At 45.1% G+C, this 16035-nt stretch overlaps 1 protein-coding gene across 1 annotated transcript in view; it reads right to left on the minus strand.

Moving 5' to 3' along the window:
- LOC143424035 (uncharacterized) overlaps nt 1–16035 on the minus strand; it is a 174112-nt gene that overhangs the window by 11497 nt on the left and 146580 nt on the right. The window contains exons 4-6 of the mRNA XM_076895843.1: nt 6705–6827; nt 4541–4729; nt 4060–4118 (exon numbers count right to left, since the gene is read on the minus strand). Of these exons, the coding sequence (XP_076751958.1) occupies nt 4060–4118; nt 4541–4729; nt 6705–6827 (371 nt within the window). The remainder of the gene's footprint in view (nt 1–4059; nt 4119–4540; nt 4730–6704; nt 6828–16035) is intronic.

Consider the following 16035-nt stretch of genomic DNA (forward strand, 5'->3'; position numbering starts at 1 on the left):
ATATGTAAATATGGCAATTAGGAATTACCAATATAATCGCGTATCATTTATTCTTCGCGATATTATACAATTTGACGTAACTCGTCTCGTCGTATAATTATTCGCCTGCACGAACCGTAAAGTAAAATTTGAAAATAAATTTCTTAACGAAGGAGTACCCACACATAAACCCTCAAAGCAGCAAATAAAAACTATTGGATTTGTGAAACAGGATAAATTCGAAATAAATTCGGGACAAGGTACCCTGGAGTTCTTCAATCTCGCTCGCATTCAGAATTTCGATAGTGTTCGCGAGTGAAGGCAAATCTCTGTCCGTTGTATTATCCCTTGAAATCGCGACGATAGCAGCGAGGCAGCCGTGGAAACGCGATAAAACACGGAACGCTCGCGATCATCTTAAATTGCGTATCGTCGGAAGCGACGATGAAATTGAACGCGGCGATTTTCATGAGAACAATCCCGGCGGACGAAACATTATAGGAGAACGGCGTTGAACAGAGATTCGCGCCGTTCGATATTCCATAAAACTCGGGAACGCATCTGCCCGTTATCCGGATAGAATATTATACAGCGCAATGAAATCGTATGATATCGTTTCTTGCGTAACGCGCGCGCGGATATCGCTTTTCGGCCGCATTATGATAATCGGGCCCGGACGGTTTAAGTGGATCATCACGGTTCTCGAAAATCGGTGAATTCGCGCGTTTACACCGGGAAATCTGCGCGACGCGGTCGAATTCGACGAAAACTCGAAATTATCGTCGCGAAATCCCCGACTGGCGAATTACTCTCCTCTGTGTCGTTCAATTTTTATGAGATTCGATAGAATCTTTATTTCTCCGATACCAAGTGCCAATTTCATATTTCGATCATTTTTTATTATTTCTCACTGACTTAACGTACTAGTAAATACACGCACATGTACGATTTAATTTAATATCGTTAATAGTGTGTGGCACCCATCGCCACTTGACAACGACGAACTCCAATCGAGATCGTTGTCATTTCGCACCTAGAAAAGTTTCAGCTGGGGTACTTAGTCCTACGTGCGACACTTAAGGCATGGCGGATATTATAAACAAACGACGCCAAGCTGGCCATGAGATTTTCCAATAATTATGGAAGAGAGACGATGGAAATTACGTAGGCCAAAAGAAACCCCTATCACGCAGACTGAAAAGAACCCTACGTGGTGGGAATATAAGTAGAAAAAAATACAATTGACGACGACGACGACGCGAACCAAGAGCACGAGCTCGAAAACGATCCAAATAAAAAAGCGAAAAACAAACTCTGTGTGGTGATTACTTAACCACGTCCCAACTATCCCACCAGTGTAACAACGATCCAAGCTACTCCGCAATCTGATCGTCGATCAAAGAGTCTTACAATTCCCTCGCGAGCGAGACACCATTGGACAACATAAAAACCAGAGGCTTCCAGCAACGTTTGTTACCTGGCTATCTCTCGCAATTTTCCACCTGTTCCACATTATCAGTGCCAGGAATAATACAGAGTCGCGCGACATAAATTTGAGAAGTGATTCTGCTGGTTTTATTCGCCAGCATTATCCGCCTAGTATTTCACCGGCGGCCGAGGTAAAGAACGCTCTGTTGCATTGGGAATCTATTAGACACCTATCGTCGGCCATTTTACACGGGGGGCCGTAAAATGTCCCCAGCGTAACACATTACTCGATGGCGCGGCGCTTTTCTCGCCGCTTGTAATTTCCGTTCAAAGGAAACACGGGAAATAATAAATTTCAGCTTCGAACCTCGCGAGGAGGTTAAAGCCAGCTTTCCACGGGCGAAGAACATTGTGTCGTCGTCGCTAACGTCCTTTTCGCTGGTGGAAATAAATCAAACCGAGCGAGTACACTTTCCAGACGCCATTGAATTCTCGCGCGTCACCAACGCGAACAATGTTCACGCGTTCGATGAAAGGCTTAATGAGAAAGAATTACGACGATGCGGACTCGAGGTGAAGAGAAACGATTTAATTCAACGCTGGAAGGAAACGAGCGATCTAATTTATGATCGCCTGTGTAAAAAACATATTCACCGGGTCGGAGATTCGTTTGGTTTGTATTTACACGCGAGGGTAAGAATAAATTTCGGCGGACCGTTGGCGGTTCGCTCTTCTCTGTGCTGGCCAAGTGAAATACATGCCTCCGCCGATTCGTAGTCAAAGTAAATGGAGAATTCAACCTCGTACCCCTTAAATTACACCTTTTACCGGGCCAGGAAGAGATTTATTCTACGTCGAGATGAGTCTGGCCCTCTCCCTCTCCCTTTTTCGACTTCAATTGCTCTCCCGTTGGATTGCGATATAATTTATCGTTTAGTTATTGAATCTGATGTTTTCTGTGTACCGTAGTTTTAATCTAACCCCCGAGCCGCGGGTAATGAATTTATGGCCGCGGATCTGCCTCCAGCCGAACTGTATTCGCGTACGCGCGCGCGATCGTCAGACTTCCGGGCTGACAATTTCTGATTTTAATCGAATCTCGAGCGTCGCCGTTACGGGACAACGCTGAAGAGCGACAAGGAAAGTTTCGTAGTTCGAAATACGCTGGCGAAAGATTTAATTGATTCGACTTTTGGCATCCCTCTATCTTATTTTAATTCTCGATGTATATCCGGATCCCTCCATTTGTGAACGGGGAGGACTTTCGAAACAGGACGCGGAAGCCAGAGATCGTTTCCTCTCTGGGGGCTGGAGCGAACAGTTCCCATTAAAATTGAGATAAATCCCAGAAGTAGTTTAAATTGATTCCAGTTCGGAAAGTAATCCATCAAGGGCGGCCCCGTCGGCTGGGGCCGTGGCGCCTCGCTTCAAAGTAACAACGAACCGCAACAGGGTAGAGCCGAATCTAATACGCACGCAAATTACGGCCCTGTATAATCAGCGTAAGGGAACCTATTATTAAATGCTGCGTAGTGTTGCCACAGGTGCGCCAATTTCTCCAGTGCATTACCAACTCTGTTACACTAAACTCTAAAGCACACTACGACTTCAGAAGCGCAGCCGAGTAAGAAACAATTAGGGTAGACAAGGAAATGTAACTGAAACTACCAGGAAAACTTATACAGGATCCGTGGGACCGCGTAGTTCCCGGAAGCGCAAATTGATTAACTTTTGTAACATAATTAGACCAGCTCAAGCTGATTCGACGTACAAATTGGAAACCGTGTATCGCTCGACGCTCGCGCGATGCTGACTCAAGTTAATTGGAAATAAGTAAATGGAAACTTTTTCATTTCGAAGTTCGCGTAATGGAGTTTACTTGAAAATTGTGAAATCGATATGTAGAAACGCGATTGGGCGATCGTTCGATTGAAACTAACCGTGTCTACTTCCGTAAGTAGATCGTGCCTTATTGGTCAGACATCTGTGACTGTTCGTGCCTCCATACGAGCACGAGAGCTTTCATAATGAATTTCTTTACGAGGAATACCTTGATTAACGCAGCCTTAAACTCTCGAAATGATTGAGAAAAGATATAATAGCCGTATCGCATAGTATCTGCCTCGAGTGAAACACGTGTGCATAATACTTCGCCCTGATTCCACTGATTTAGTTCTTTCATCGAAAAAAACCGTGTACACCTTGTGAATTGCGAGCAGCTTTCATACAGGCGCTTTCATTGAGTTTAACCTTGCGTTCCCGTCGAATTAATCCAGAGCACTAAACTAATTAGTTGCCGTTTTGATGAATCAGTATGCGACGCTGCTGTTAAAACCGTGCGCGGTACTTCTGCGTCGTGTTCATCGAGTCGAGCTAAACAGTGGGTGTAAGCCACCACAAACGCGGCTCTGCGTCCTTAGCTAGTCGGATCGACTTGTCTCGACGCGTGTCTTAGAAGCTAATGAAACGTAATTCTCATCAACCGACGATAAGTCACAGATTAAACCGATGCACGCGTGTGTTATCGGATATGAACGCGCACGTATCGATTTTCCCTTTTACCACAGATTAGATTCAACTAACCATAAAAATTGAAAGCTTTTTCTATCTATACGACATGAATTTTATGATAAATAATAATTGTGACTAAACAAACAGCGAAGAGGATAAAGTCTTCGACTTTATATTGATAATACTACAATTCTTTGAATCTAGAGCAAAAATTTTTCTTTAAAATAACCAAATCTATGCACGAGTTACCCTTGGACTTATCTCCCATTACCCTATAAACTTCTTATTCGCCCAAAATGAAATACGCGGAAGCCTGCCTTTCGCTACTCGCACTTTCGCTTCTGATGCTTATTGAATCGCCCTTCGGTTCGCTCCAGCGTTTCTGGATGACTTCGAGTAGCTTGTGAGAAGCGCAAAATTTGATCGACAGTTGAGAAAAAAAAAGAGAAAGAAGAAGGGAAAAAAGGAAAACGAGAAGTGAAATCGAAAGGGGCCATCGAACTGCCTGATGGTCCGGCCAAGTGCGGACGTGGACCGAGCAACGGCCAAGCACAAGACACAAGACACAAGATGGCGAATGGACCGTGGAGACACGCGAACGAGTGTGCATTTTGCGACTCACATGGGAAGCCGACTGGAGGATGCGTCTGTGCGTTGTGCACGTGCTGAAGGTGCCTCGGGGTTGCTGCGCGTTGCCTACAGTAACAGAGGACCGCAAACGTGACCAGGCACGCCACGCTCAGGATCAGAAAAACGAGCACCATCGCGAACCAGATCGTTTGCATGCCCAGGATAGTCGTTGCCTCGGAATCTGGAACACGTAAACGGAAAAATTAATTAGAGAACCCTGCAATCAGATGCATTTTAATCAAATTTATAAAGAACGAATATATTGGCAAATACAACACAGGGTGGTCTTACTCTTGTCACCCAAGACGCACTATATGAAACCATATTCTCAGCCATGACACAAGGTTCTGTAACAATGATCATAATTGAGCCAATTAGCGACAGGAATTCGTATCGCGCTTAAATAGGAATGCTGTTTTTATTAACGTCTGTAAAACGGAAAGACGAGGCTGAAAGGAATCGCTGGAACATTTAAACAAATCGGAGAGAGAAAGAGAAAAAGCACTGCGACGTTCCTACCCATCAATTCGTCGTTCGTTTCAATTCACACGCGACACGTCCGCCACCAAAGTGGCCATTCGCGTCGCGCCGGAGACGCTTTGCCTTTCTTCCCACCCGATTAAAGTGGCAATGACGGTTCATCTTGCGGCGAACTGTCGGATCAGCTGACAATGGAGGAGAATTAATTCCCCCGGGCGTTGTACACCGTGCCCCGGCGTACAGAGCCGGCACAAAAAACCACCCTCTGACAATGAGACGTGCACGCGTTTTCCTTGAATCGGGAGATCGATAGAGGGCGGCCGCGTGTACTTTTTATCATTAGGGATCGGGCGACACGCCATTACGTCGTGAAAACGATAAGGGGGTGTACACCACTCGAAGGCGCTTGGGTTCTCTGGTTTCTCTATAGCCGAGCATTCGACAAAATGAATCTGCTATATTTATTATAACTACCATGAATTTAAAAGGATGCGATTTTCATTTCGAATTAAGTACGATTAGTACGAGATTCTCATCAAACGATTAACAAAATTATTTCGAATTTACAATCGATACGATTATTTCAACGAACATATTAATCGTGCACCAATTATAAATTTTATTCGCGCTAAATAATGCATCCGAGTGGCCTACATAATTGGTACGTTTATTAATTGTTTATAAAGCAATTTTTAAATTAACCGTAGCATCCGATGTTGCATCTAAAAGTATATTACACAGTTTCCTACCGATTCGGATTTCAATCTTGGATTTCTGCTACGTTCTGCTGTTGCGAATTAATAATTGTTATTTCCGCGCGAGCTATTCCATCGATATTGCTAATAAACGACGCGAACACAGACGGAAGCCATTTAGCTTAAATTCGTCGATCTCTCGTTCCAGCGTTCGAATTAAGATAATTATTCGTAATTGTTTGACGTGCATCTACGTTAAGAGGCTGACCTGGAAACGCCACAAGCGGTGCTACGTATTTGGGTGAAACTGGCTGCCATAATAATTAGTAAACATGACAAAGTAATTAACTTTCGCGCGAAGTCGTTTAATGTCCGTGAACAGAGAAGCGGGCAACCGTAGCGTTAATTTCAGCCGGCTCGAATCGGCCGCTTCAAACGCGAGCCATGACCGAAAGCGTCCGGTATAAAATAAAGTTCCCGCGCAAAGGAATCGACCGAGATATTAATTAAAATACTCCTCGCCAGGTGAAACGACCGCCAACCCCAATTATTTGCACTTTTATCGCTTTCCTATATTTCGCTCTATCCGAAAGCTTCTTCGCGCACAAGCGATTGGAACGTATGATCGCTTAATTAATAATAATCCACGTAACAATATGCCAATACGGGTGTTCGATTTAAAAGCGTCCGTTTAAATCGTTTTTTTCCGCCGTCATTCGAACGAGAGAATTCGAATGCGACGATAAAATATTTTCGTACAGACAGAGGGAGAGCGAGACAATAATTAAGAACGCTAGAGGGGCGGAAATTAAATGGCAATTCGGACAAGAATTCGAGCAACCGATGTTGCCGTTGCGGTTCGATTGCAAATCGATTGATGAAATATGAAAAGACCTCGCCCTTCGCCGGTTCCCACCATCAGCCAGCATCCGCGGGGTTTGGTCGAGTCCCCAAAATGAATCGGCGGTAATTAGAACTTACTGGCACAGAGGGTGGAGGTAGCCTCGTCGGAGCCGTCGCCGCAGTGATTCACGCCGTCACAAAGGAGGGCCGTCTCGATGCAGAATTCGTTCTGGCTGCACCGGAAATCCTTGCAGGTGTGCTCTGGAAATCAAGAAAATGGTCACGGTTAAAAACATCCCCGACGGCTGGATGAAAAATGAAACGTATCGGGGCGAGATAAATCGAGGTGCGTTCCGAGGGTATTACTTTTTCAATTTTCATGGCTTCGATTCGTTCCATAGTTGGGGATTTCAATCAAAATATGTTGCGAAACGTACAGGAGAACCTTGTCGCGTATTGTCTATCTATTTTTCGTTGCGCAAAAAGTATCTTTCGTATTTCTGTCTGAATAATTATCCTCAACGTCGACAATCGCCAAAACGCACTGTCCGCTAAAATATTTAATCTCGATTCCGTCGAACTCCGCCGTGATCGCCAAAAAAAGGACTCGTGTAAATGTATTCGCGACGATCGTTAATGGCGGACAATGCGGAATCGACGCCTCTGCTCGTCGAGGCGCGGGACGCGATTACACGTAAATGGAAACGTTGCGTAGAGCTAGCCACCCACACCGTCGGCAAATTAGAATTAATTAGGCGAATTACAACGGATCATTAGCCCAGCGACGCACGCGATCGATCAATAAAGAACGAATTCCGGCGAAACATCTAGCAGAGGTGGCTGCCGCCGCGGATCGATTAATTATGCGGCCTCGCATTTTGATATTAAACGTCTGTCTTGTGGTGGTGTGCCCCCCCCCCCCCCCCTGGTTTTCGTTTCCTGTTACGTTTCTGCCGATCTAACGCGATCGGGGGGGAAACGAATTGATCGCCGCGACGTGACCCGTTATAATTAGTTTCGACGCGTTAATATTAACGAGAGTATCGCGGCCGGACGTTAATATTAACGCGCGATTTGAATAATTACTTTGCCGCGGCCACTGTTTTAATTAGCAACGCGATGATGCCGGTGATTGATTGTTGTCGAACTGGATATTCGTTTTCGTTTCGATATTCACTTCCCGTGATCTCTTTTATACCGTCTCGAAATTATTTCACTCTACTTCGAGGTGTATTTAATTGCACATTTCCGCAAATCGCAATCAAACGTCCGGTAATACGTTAACCAACTTACGAGAACTAACTCACGAGACAACAATAATGATCGCAGGAACAAACAAAATTGTCCACCACCATCGATTTCACGGAGGGTGGCAAGAAAATGAATTTACCCTTCGACAGGGCGCCTCGAGGAAGCCCAGGTAGAACGGAGAATACACGGTGGCCAATTATTCTCGATCGAAATGGTAGCTATAACTTCAGCCGATCATAACAAAGTAGTCATCGAAGGAACGGATGGTATAGGGTAGCTAGGTGGGGCGGGCTAAGGATTCCTCTGCTTCCAGCTCGCAATTATAACTCCTGGGAGCGGGGCAGAAAGGGGTGGGCGGTCCGGAATCGAAGGTAATAAAGGGAGAAACGGAGGGTTAAAGGATCGGCGCGGGAGTAACGGCTCGCTCGATGAAAAACCGTAGACCGACGTCGCGACGTCCGCGCGGAGCGTAATTTTCTATAATTTAATAGTTGAAATTCTTTTCGCCTTTATCTCGACCCCTTCGCTCGCCCAGAGATTCGACGCCGTTCGACGCCGATAGGACGCAGGGTGCGCTGTTTCATCGTGATTAAAAAGGGACGAATGCTCCTCTACAAATCTTGCGCGATATACCCACCCGTTCGACGGAACGAATTTATCTGTCGCGAGAGGCAATTACCGCGAGCGTGATCCTCGAAAAAATGGACCCCGCTGGTAGTTCGTTTGTCGGGCCATTTTTCAGAATTCTAGACTACCGTCTGGACGGGAAGCGTCGTGCGTGAAGGGGAGATATCTCTCGACTTTTCCAATCGCTGCTGCTTCGAGACGTCTCGAGACTTTCAGCTTTTCTTAATTACGTTTCAGATTAATATCATTTTGTGTCGCGCTGTTGCAAAGAATTCCTGGCTTCAATGCTATCTTAGTTTATACGTAAAAGTGTCATCATATTTTCTTGCAACGTTCAATATTTTGTGGAACATCTCGTGTACAGACAATCAGGCAAAAAGCAGACGTATATTGGATAACGCTGTTCGATCTGTAAAATTCGAACGAAAAGAAAATGAGGATTATACCGTTTGAAATTCTCATCAGGTTTCCATTAGTAACGCGTTTTTATTGGCAGGATCGCGTCACTTTCCCGGCGGAAGATAAGCAAATACTTTCGTCACGAACGTGAAACGAATGCTCGCGTGCTGGCAATCGCACTTTCGGCGTTTCTACAGTTCCCTCTGTTTAACTTGCCGCGTCAATTATTCGTCGCTCGTGCGAGCAATCGATCCCGGCCTGCACTATCCAACTTTTTACAGCGCTTTGCTCTATAATGGCTCCCCGCGACGCGCTGAAAGCACTTTGGGAAAAGCGCGAGTGTGTACGTTAGATCGCTTCACTGTTAATTAGGCGGCTTTCGTGGCTGAGCTTTTTCCATTCGAATCAATTTGCAGCGGTGGATAATAAAATAGAGGCGATGGGAACAGTACTCGAAGAATAGGAATAATATTTTATTTCTCTTATAAAACAAGGAATACAGTCAATCCTCATATTATCCTCTACTCTTGTAACACTATTTCCATAGAACGCCTAGCTAAAATTGCGACAGTTTTGCTTCATAACATGCTGCTCTGAGAATGCAATTTTCATACAACGCAAAACGACTCAAACTGATTTATATTTTACTTACTTCTGAGTTTCTTATAGCACGGTTTTCATATAACGCAGCACGAATTAATCGCGTTATAGGAGAGTCGACTGTAGTACACGACGCGAACGAAGAGTAAGTCTACTTTCTACTATACGGATAAATATCTGCTGACTTTGATGGGAATTAACGAAAACCTGGCGTATATTTTCCATCGATCGGAATTCTCCAACTTTGGACGTGAATGGAGTTTTCAGCAGGACCATATTTCACTGCGATTGCGATTCGACCAACGAAGACTCGCTGGGGGCTCGTTGACTTTCTATGGGGTATTATGGACTCCGGAACTACCCCACTTAAAAGTCCGGCAGGGTTTGAGTTTCGAACCTCGTAAATTGTGTAAATAAATTAGACGGATACCAGGCCCCGATTTTGCGTTCCACGATCCGTGGATCGCTACGTATGTACGTTTCTTGGACATTATCCAGCTTGTTTTAGAACTGTAATTACCGAACTGAACTCGTTCATAAAAGTCATATGCGGGAGCACGAACGAGTTTCGATACGGAGCGCCCGTTTTTGGCACGTCTGCTTTTTCAAATTACAAAGCGATATCTTTCTCGTGCAAATTCAAACAGTTTCACGTGCATATGCTTTCGCATGTACGATAAAATATGCGATGCTTTGTTAAAATAATACAAATAACGAACTTGTAATGTATTTAATACGTGACTCGGATCAGAGGATTATTTAAATATTCCGTAATCTAAGCTGTCTCTCCTCTCTGTACTTTAATTTCGTCCATCCAATTTCTCTCGTATCGTCTTGAAAGGGTGTAATCTCAAGGACAAAGCAAAGGATGACATACGACGCCTTCCTGCTGATCCAAGCATAAAGGAAAGTCAAAATATAAAGTGCATCCAAGCTAAAGCATGAAAGGGCGGTATCATCGTAACGCTGAGAAAAGAGAGGAGATCGGGTGATTCATCTTCAGTGTCAATATCGCGATTCCACTGGCGGCACAAAGGGTTTATCATAGCGATAAAATATCGCCCACGATGACCACTATTCTACTACACGCCAGGAACATTACAAACAGAATTGAATACTGCCATTTGCTACATTATCGATAGCTTTCTTTTCGCGAAGAAATCGTTCCAACTCCCCTCTCGCATCCACCCTCGCGTCTCAAAGTACCAGCCATTATCCGTTCGAACGACGAGCGATTAATTCACCCGAGTTCCTTCGCCACGAGAATCGTTCCAAATCGTTACAATCCACGATACCAATAGAATCGTAACAACAAATCAAAGTTTACACACCTCGACACTTGCGATAATAACAAAACTCTCGCAAACGCGTGCTGTCCGGCGAATGTTCTAATTATCGGCTATTACTCGAGTCACGTTAATCGAAACGACCCCACTTGAAAACCACTTGGCCAGGCTTGAAATAAACCCAACTTGCCCGAAACTCAGCCACGGTCCAGTTCGCTTAACGACTGCCGTTAATTTTATCCGGTGTGTCCGGCAAATTGCACCTGGAGCCACCGACTCGCGGCCCGTTTAATTATCAGCCGATCAGGGGGGCGAAGTTAAGCAGCGCCGCTGCAGACGCCAACCCCCTTGTCGTTCGTGTTGATTCCGCGTCGATTAGAGTATCCAACCGCGAACCTAATGGCTGGTAACGGGCCGCGTCGCGAGTCGACGTTCTTACGCCGCGAACATTCCGATTACCCCCGAGGGAAACGCTCTGAAACGGTATAATCTACCCGCGAATCGATCGCTGACTAATATCCTATGTTTTATTCATTTCCTGTCCGCCCGGGAGAGAGGCCTCTCTGGCTCGATCTGGCTGCGATTGAAACGTCGGCTTCTTTCGCGGGATCAGCGGCTACGCTCGATCGCCTCGATGATTAATTAATGACGGGGCACGTACGGTGCGAGGCACGCTGAAATCTCACCCTGTGATCTCATTTAAACCTCGAAAATATATTTTTCACGGACAGAGAGTCGTTTAACGAGAACATCGTGGACTAATGAATTTTTTAGTTCGTCATTGTTGTGATTAGACGATGCTTGTGTATTTAAAGGAAATTTGAACGGATGATTAAGAAATATTGATTTGGTTGAGACTAGAAAAATATGAATTTACATTGGAAGACGATGAGACAGAGTATTTAGAGTTGAAATAGAGTTGAGCCTAATAGGTCGCTTGTGATCCTCCTGTTTCTTGTAAAACGATCCGTTTCGAGTGCTCCATTCATTGTATATGAACATCGGACATACCACGGGCATTCCGCATTCATTGATTTATCGTCTGCAAATCCGATTGCTGGATTTAATTATAATCCCGTCGGTCGGTACATAGCTGTATTGCGGTTAAACCTCTTGGCCGAGTAACATCGAAATACATTATCAGACAGTGAAAGCTACCCGGAACGCGAATGCAAGTCGGCTGATTGAACGTTGCTCCGAGAATTAATGCCCGCCGACAATCATAATCGATAGCTTCGTTTAAAGGGGCACAAATAATTCGTGGACTCGACGAGGAAATTTTTATACCTTTCGAATCGTCCTCAAGGTAACAGATATTAAGCAACCTCGTAAATTTTATTTCTATTGAAATTTTTATATTGAAATTTTGCACGATCAGCTAATATTGCAGGATCGATCTTGTAACATTTTCGAAACGAGGTAAAATTAAGGAACTGTGTCGCGTGTAAAGATGAACGACACACGAGAAGCCCTTAGAATCCTCTCCGCGTGTTTTCGGGCACGGATCCACCCCGAGACTCGCACCGCGCTTAAGCTAATTTAATTAATTAATCGCACATCATACGGCTTCTAAATGGAGAGGTGACTTTTGCCATTGCACCTGCTCGCGTCCGGCTATATTCCCCGCATTATGAACCGACGACGAGGAACGGCGGAACCGCTTGCATAATGGCACGCCATGTATAATAATTCTGACACGGCGGAGGATAATTAAGGGGATGATGATTTTTACACGTAGCAATTCGTACAAATTGCTGCGAGACGCCTCTCAGAGTTTTCTGGTTAAGCGAACAACAATTCGCATCGATAATATCTGGTATGCTTGCTATTAACAAAACATTACGTATTTTATTAATTGTTTAATAGTCTATCGTGATAGTTCTCGTTACGCATCTACTTTATAGTCGTTGCTCACCAGCTTTTTCACAACCGTCATGGTGTCGAATGTTCCTGACGTATCGTTGATCAGATCCACGCTGTCGCAGATTATAAAATATTGCCGAGTGGAAGGGCGGCGAATTTCAACGTGACCGTTCAAAATTATGCTCCCAGGAGACGTTATTCCTGGTTTGCGCTCGTTTCCTCGACAGTTGGACAGCTTACAGTTAAAACAAATGCGATACGGCCCTCCTTTTTTTTTATTTGGGAAGTACCTCGTGCACGATATGGGAAATGGCTGAAAATATTCGTTTCGAAATTCAGCCCGTGAAATATGCCCTTTGCACCAGAAAAATCACGTTTCTATTTTTCAAATACCGTTCGCGTTACTCTGATGCTCTGTACATACGGTGTAACAGAACTAAATATTCTGTAATTTATTAACGTCGTTTTAACCACGTTTCTCAATTTTTTACTAGCCACAGTCGCGTTAAATGAACGCACACTCTTCTTAATTAAATACCACAACTACCATACATTTTCATTTACCTACATTGCGTATTTTTACCCATAAAATAATGAAATTTTGAGAAAGGAAGCTTTCTCAAGTGTTAAAAACGCAGAAATCGAAATTACTCGAGTGCACTGATCGCGAATCAAAATCAATCAGCAACAATTGGAAAGATCGTAACGAAGTTGAACGCGACAACCGATCAGCTGACACCGCCTTCGATCGAAGACAATAACTCATCGCGTGGACATTTTGATATTTAACGACGCGTGTAATGTGCGTCGTATCGAGTGAGAACAGTAATTCGCACAGGTTTACACACTCACACACACACGACTGTTTTCATATTCAATAAGCGGCCACGACGGCGAAACGGACGCGATGCATCAATGGGGCTCGTAACGACGAAATATTGTTCGCATAAATATAGGCGAACCGCGTAATTTTCGGTGATATTGTAACCAGCGAATTTTATACTGGGAATCGATGCTCCCGTTTCTATACTGCCGTTATACACACTGGCGAGCATCGTTTAAAGGGTGCATTCGCCGCGTATTTATCCCACGGATTAAAAGGGTCATCGGCAACGTTGTAAAACACGCTCGTTTTAAAGCGCGCGCCGCGATTTCAATTCCGCGTCACGCTTTAACGATCCATTTTAACCTACGAAATTCCAACAAATAACACCGTTGCTCCGATTCCGCCCGCTATGTTTACACCAGCCGTTCTCTTCCTTTTGTACATTAATTCGTTCGCGCGCCCACTCCCGCGCGAATTCGATTGCTCGCTCGATGATACACGCCGCGATTAATTACGAAATTTGTTCGCTCGCGAACGCTCGCCGCGCTTCGAACGACTGTTGCAGTTTTTAATTAACTTCGACTTTTAAACGGCAGCTTCGAATTTTTGTTCTCCACGGATTTCCGTTCGGTTCGTTAGCCCCGCGTACGGTTTACGACGCGCCCTGTCGCCGAATCGCGAAGGTAATCATTTAAAAATCGTCTAAACGCTCGCGAGGGCGAATTTCCGCCGGGCAGCAATTTGCGAGCTGATCGTTGTCGGTTTTTCAAAATAACAGGTCGCAAATTCGGACGGACGAGAGCGCGCTGGTTCACGCCGAGGGACGCGCAATCTGCGAGGCCGCACCGCGTCCAGCAACGTGTCCCAATTTCCCGCTTCGCCGATTCGTGCTCGCAAGTTTCCCGGACAACGAGCCGTCAGAATCCCTCGTCTGGCTCCGATTCTACCCGACAAAAGAACAACGCGCCGTAATGAAAGAACGCAGCCGCGTTCTCCCGACCATCCCAACCTACCCTCCGTCCTTCATCCGTGGAATATTCGAGTCGAATTAAGGGAAGACTCCGCTCTGAACAGGGTCAACGAGAATCGAAGCGTTCTTTGTGTAACTTTCGCAAATTTCAATGTCTTAAAAATGGAATTATAATTAGGTTATAAAAATAATTATTTTTAGAAAGAAGCATGTAGTATGTTATTTTCAGTAACAGTCGCAGTTAGAGATCAGAGAACTCGAAAAATAATTCAGACGCGTTTTCTAATCTCGACTTTGCGCAACTGCACGGCAAACTCGACTAAACTCGCTCTTCGTTTCCACGATATTCCCGTCGTATCACGCACGCCCTTCTGGTTCACGTTTCACATGCACATCCGAAATCTATTCAGCCCCGAGTTTCATCTAAAACAGTGGCTCATATTCCGTGCGACTGGAGTCCATTTTGCATTCCCTTGAAACCCATTCGAAAACCAGAAATCACTCGCGACGAATTTGCTCGCATTTAATGATTGAATAACGAGAAATCGTTGATCTCGTTGTTCGTGTCCTTATTATATTTCAGCCGAAATTTACGAGTGATTCATTGGTTCGCGCCTGCATTTTCACAGGCCTGCAGAGAGCGTGTACGATTTCGTAAAAAAGGTTGACCTTTGTCGCGTTAGCGTGGAATGTCGAGCACGCTGGGTTCCGCGCGTTCTTCGAATTATTTCGGAACACCAACAAACATAGCTTATTGTCGTACGAATTCAACAATTCGCATTTTCCGAGGCACGCCAACTATGCGCTCATCCGGCTCCTCGTCGTTCGCTCGCTGTTCCTTTCACTAGGATCCCTCTGTTTCGCTCATCGACCGTCGTTCGTCATTTCCGCGCGAAATTTCGCGAAACGAAATTTCGTCCCGAGAAAACGATTCCTCCGCGAACGTGAAACGCTTTCGAATTTCGTCAGAAATTAACTGAATCAAATTCTCTCGCCTCGCGCACGTTAAACTCGTAGAAACTTGATCTCGTACTCGCTTTATTTAGCGCAAATAGCATACAAATTCAACGAGCACGCTGAAATTCTTTTTAATAACAACGTGACGACGCGACGATTCAAGGGGGACGTAAAAAAAAAAAAAAAACAAATGCGAGCACGCAACGTGAACAAATAAGGATCGACGGGACAATCGCCGCGGAAGCCACGGTTGTTAACTTTCAAACGACGCAACATGGCGCGTTTCGGCGCATAAAATCCATTTCGGCGGTGAGCGCCAGCCGAAGCATGGCGTGACGTGTTCCCGAATTGCAAAATCGACTAACAATGGACACCGCGAGCGTTAATGCCCGCGTCGTGTTCGTTATTTCTGCATGATTCGTAGCGCGTTCATGAAGCACGTCTGCGTCACAAAAGGACGCCACCGGACCGCGATAACAAGTCACCGTCAAAACAGTATAAATAAAAGTGTTATTAAAAACCTGTTACGCACTCTCGTCAATTTTTCATCGACGCGTTAAAAGCTACAGCCGTTCCATTAAAAAATGTCCCCAACCCGCTGCCAACCACGCGAGCGAGACGCGAGGCAACAGCGTCGAATCGAGGGATTCCCAAAAGCGCCCATCGGAAGCAAGACGCTGGGCGAATCCT

This window comes from Xylocopa sonorina, chromosome 5 (genome assembly GCF_050948175.1).
Source record: "Xylocopa sonorina isolate GNS202 chromosome 5, iyXylSono1_principal, whole genome shotgun sequence".
Lineage (NCBI taxonomy): Eukaryota > Metazoa > Arthropoda > Insecta > Hymenoptera > Apidae > Xylocopa > Xylocopa sonorina.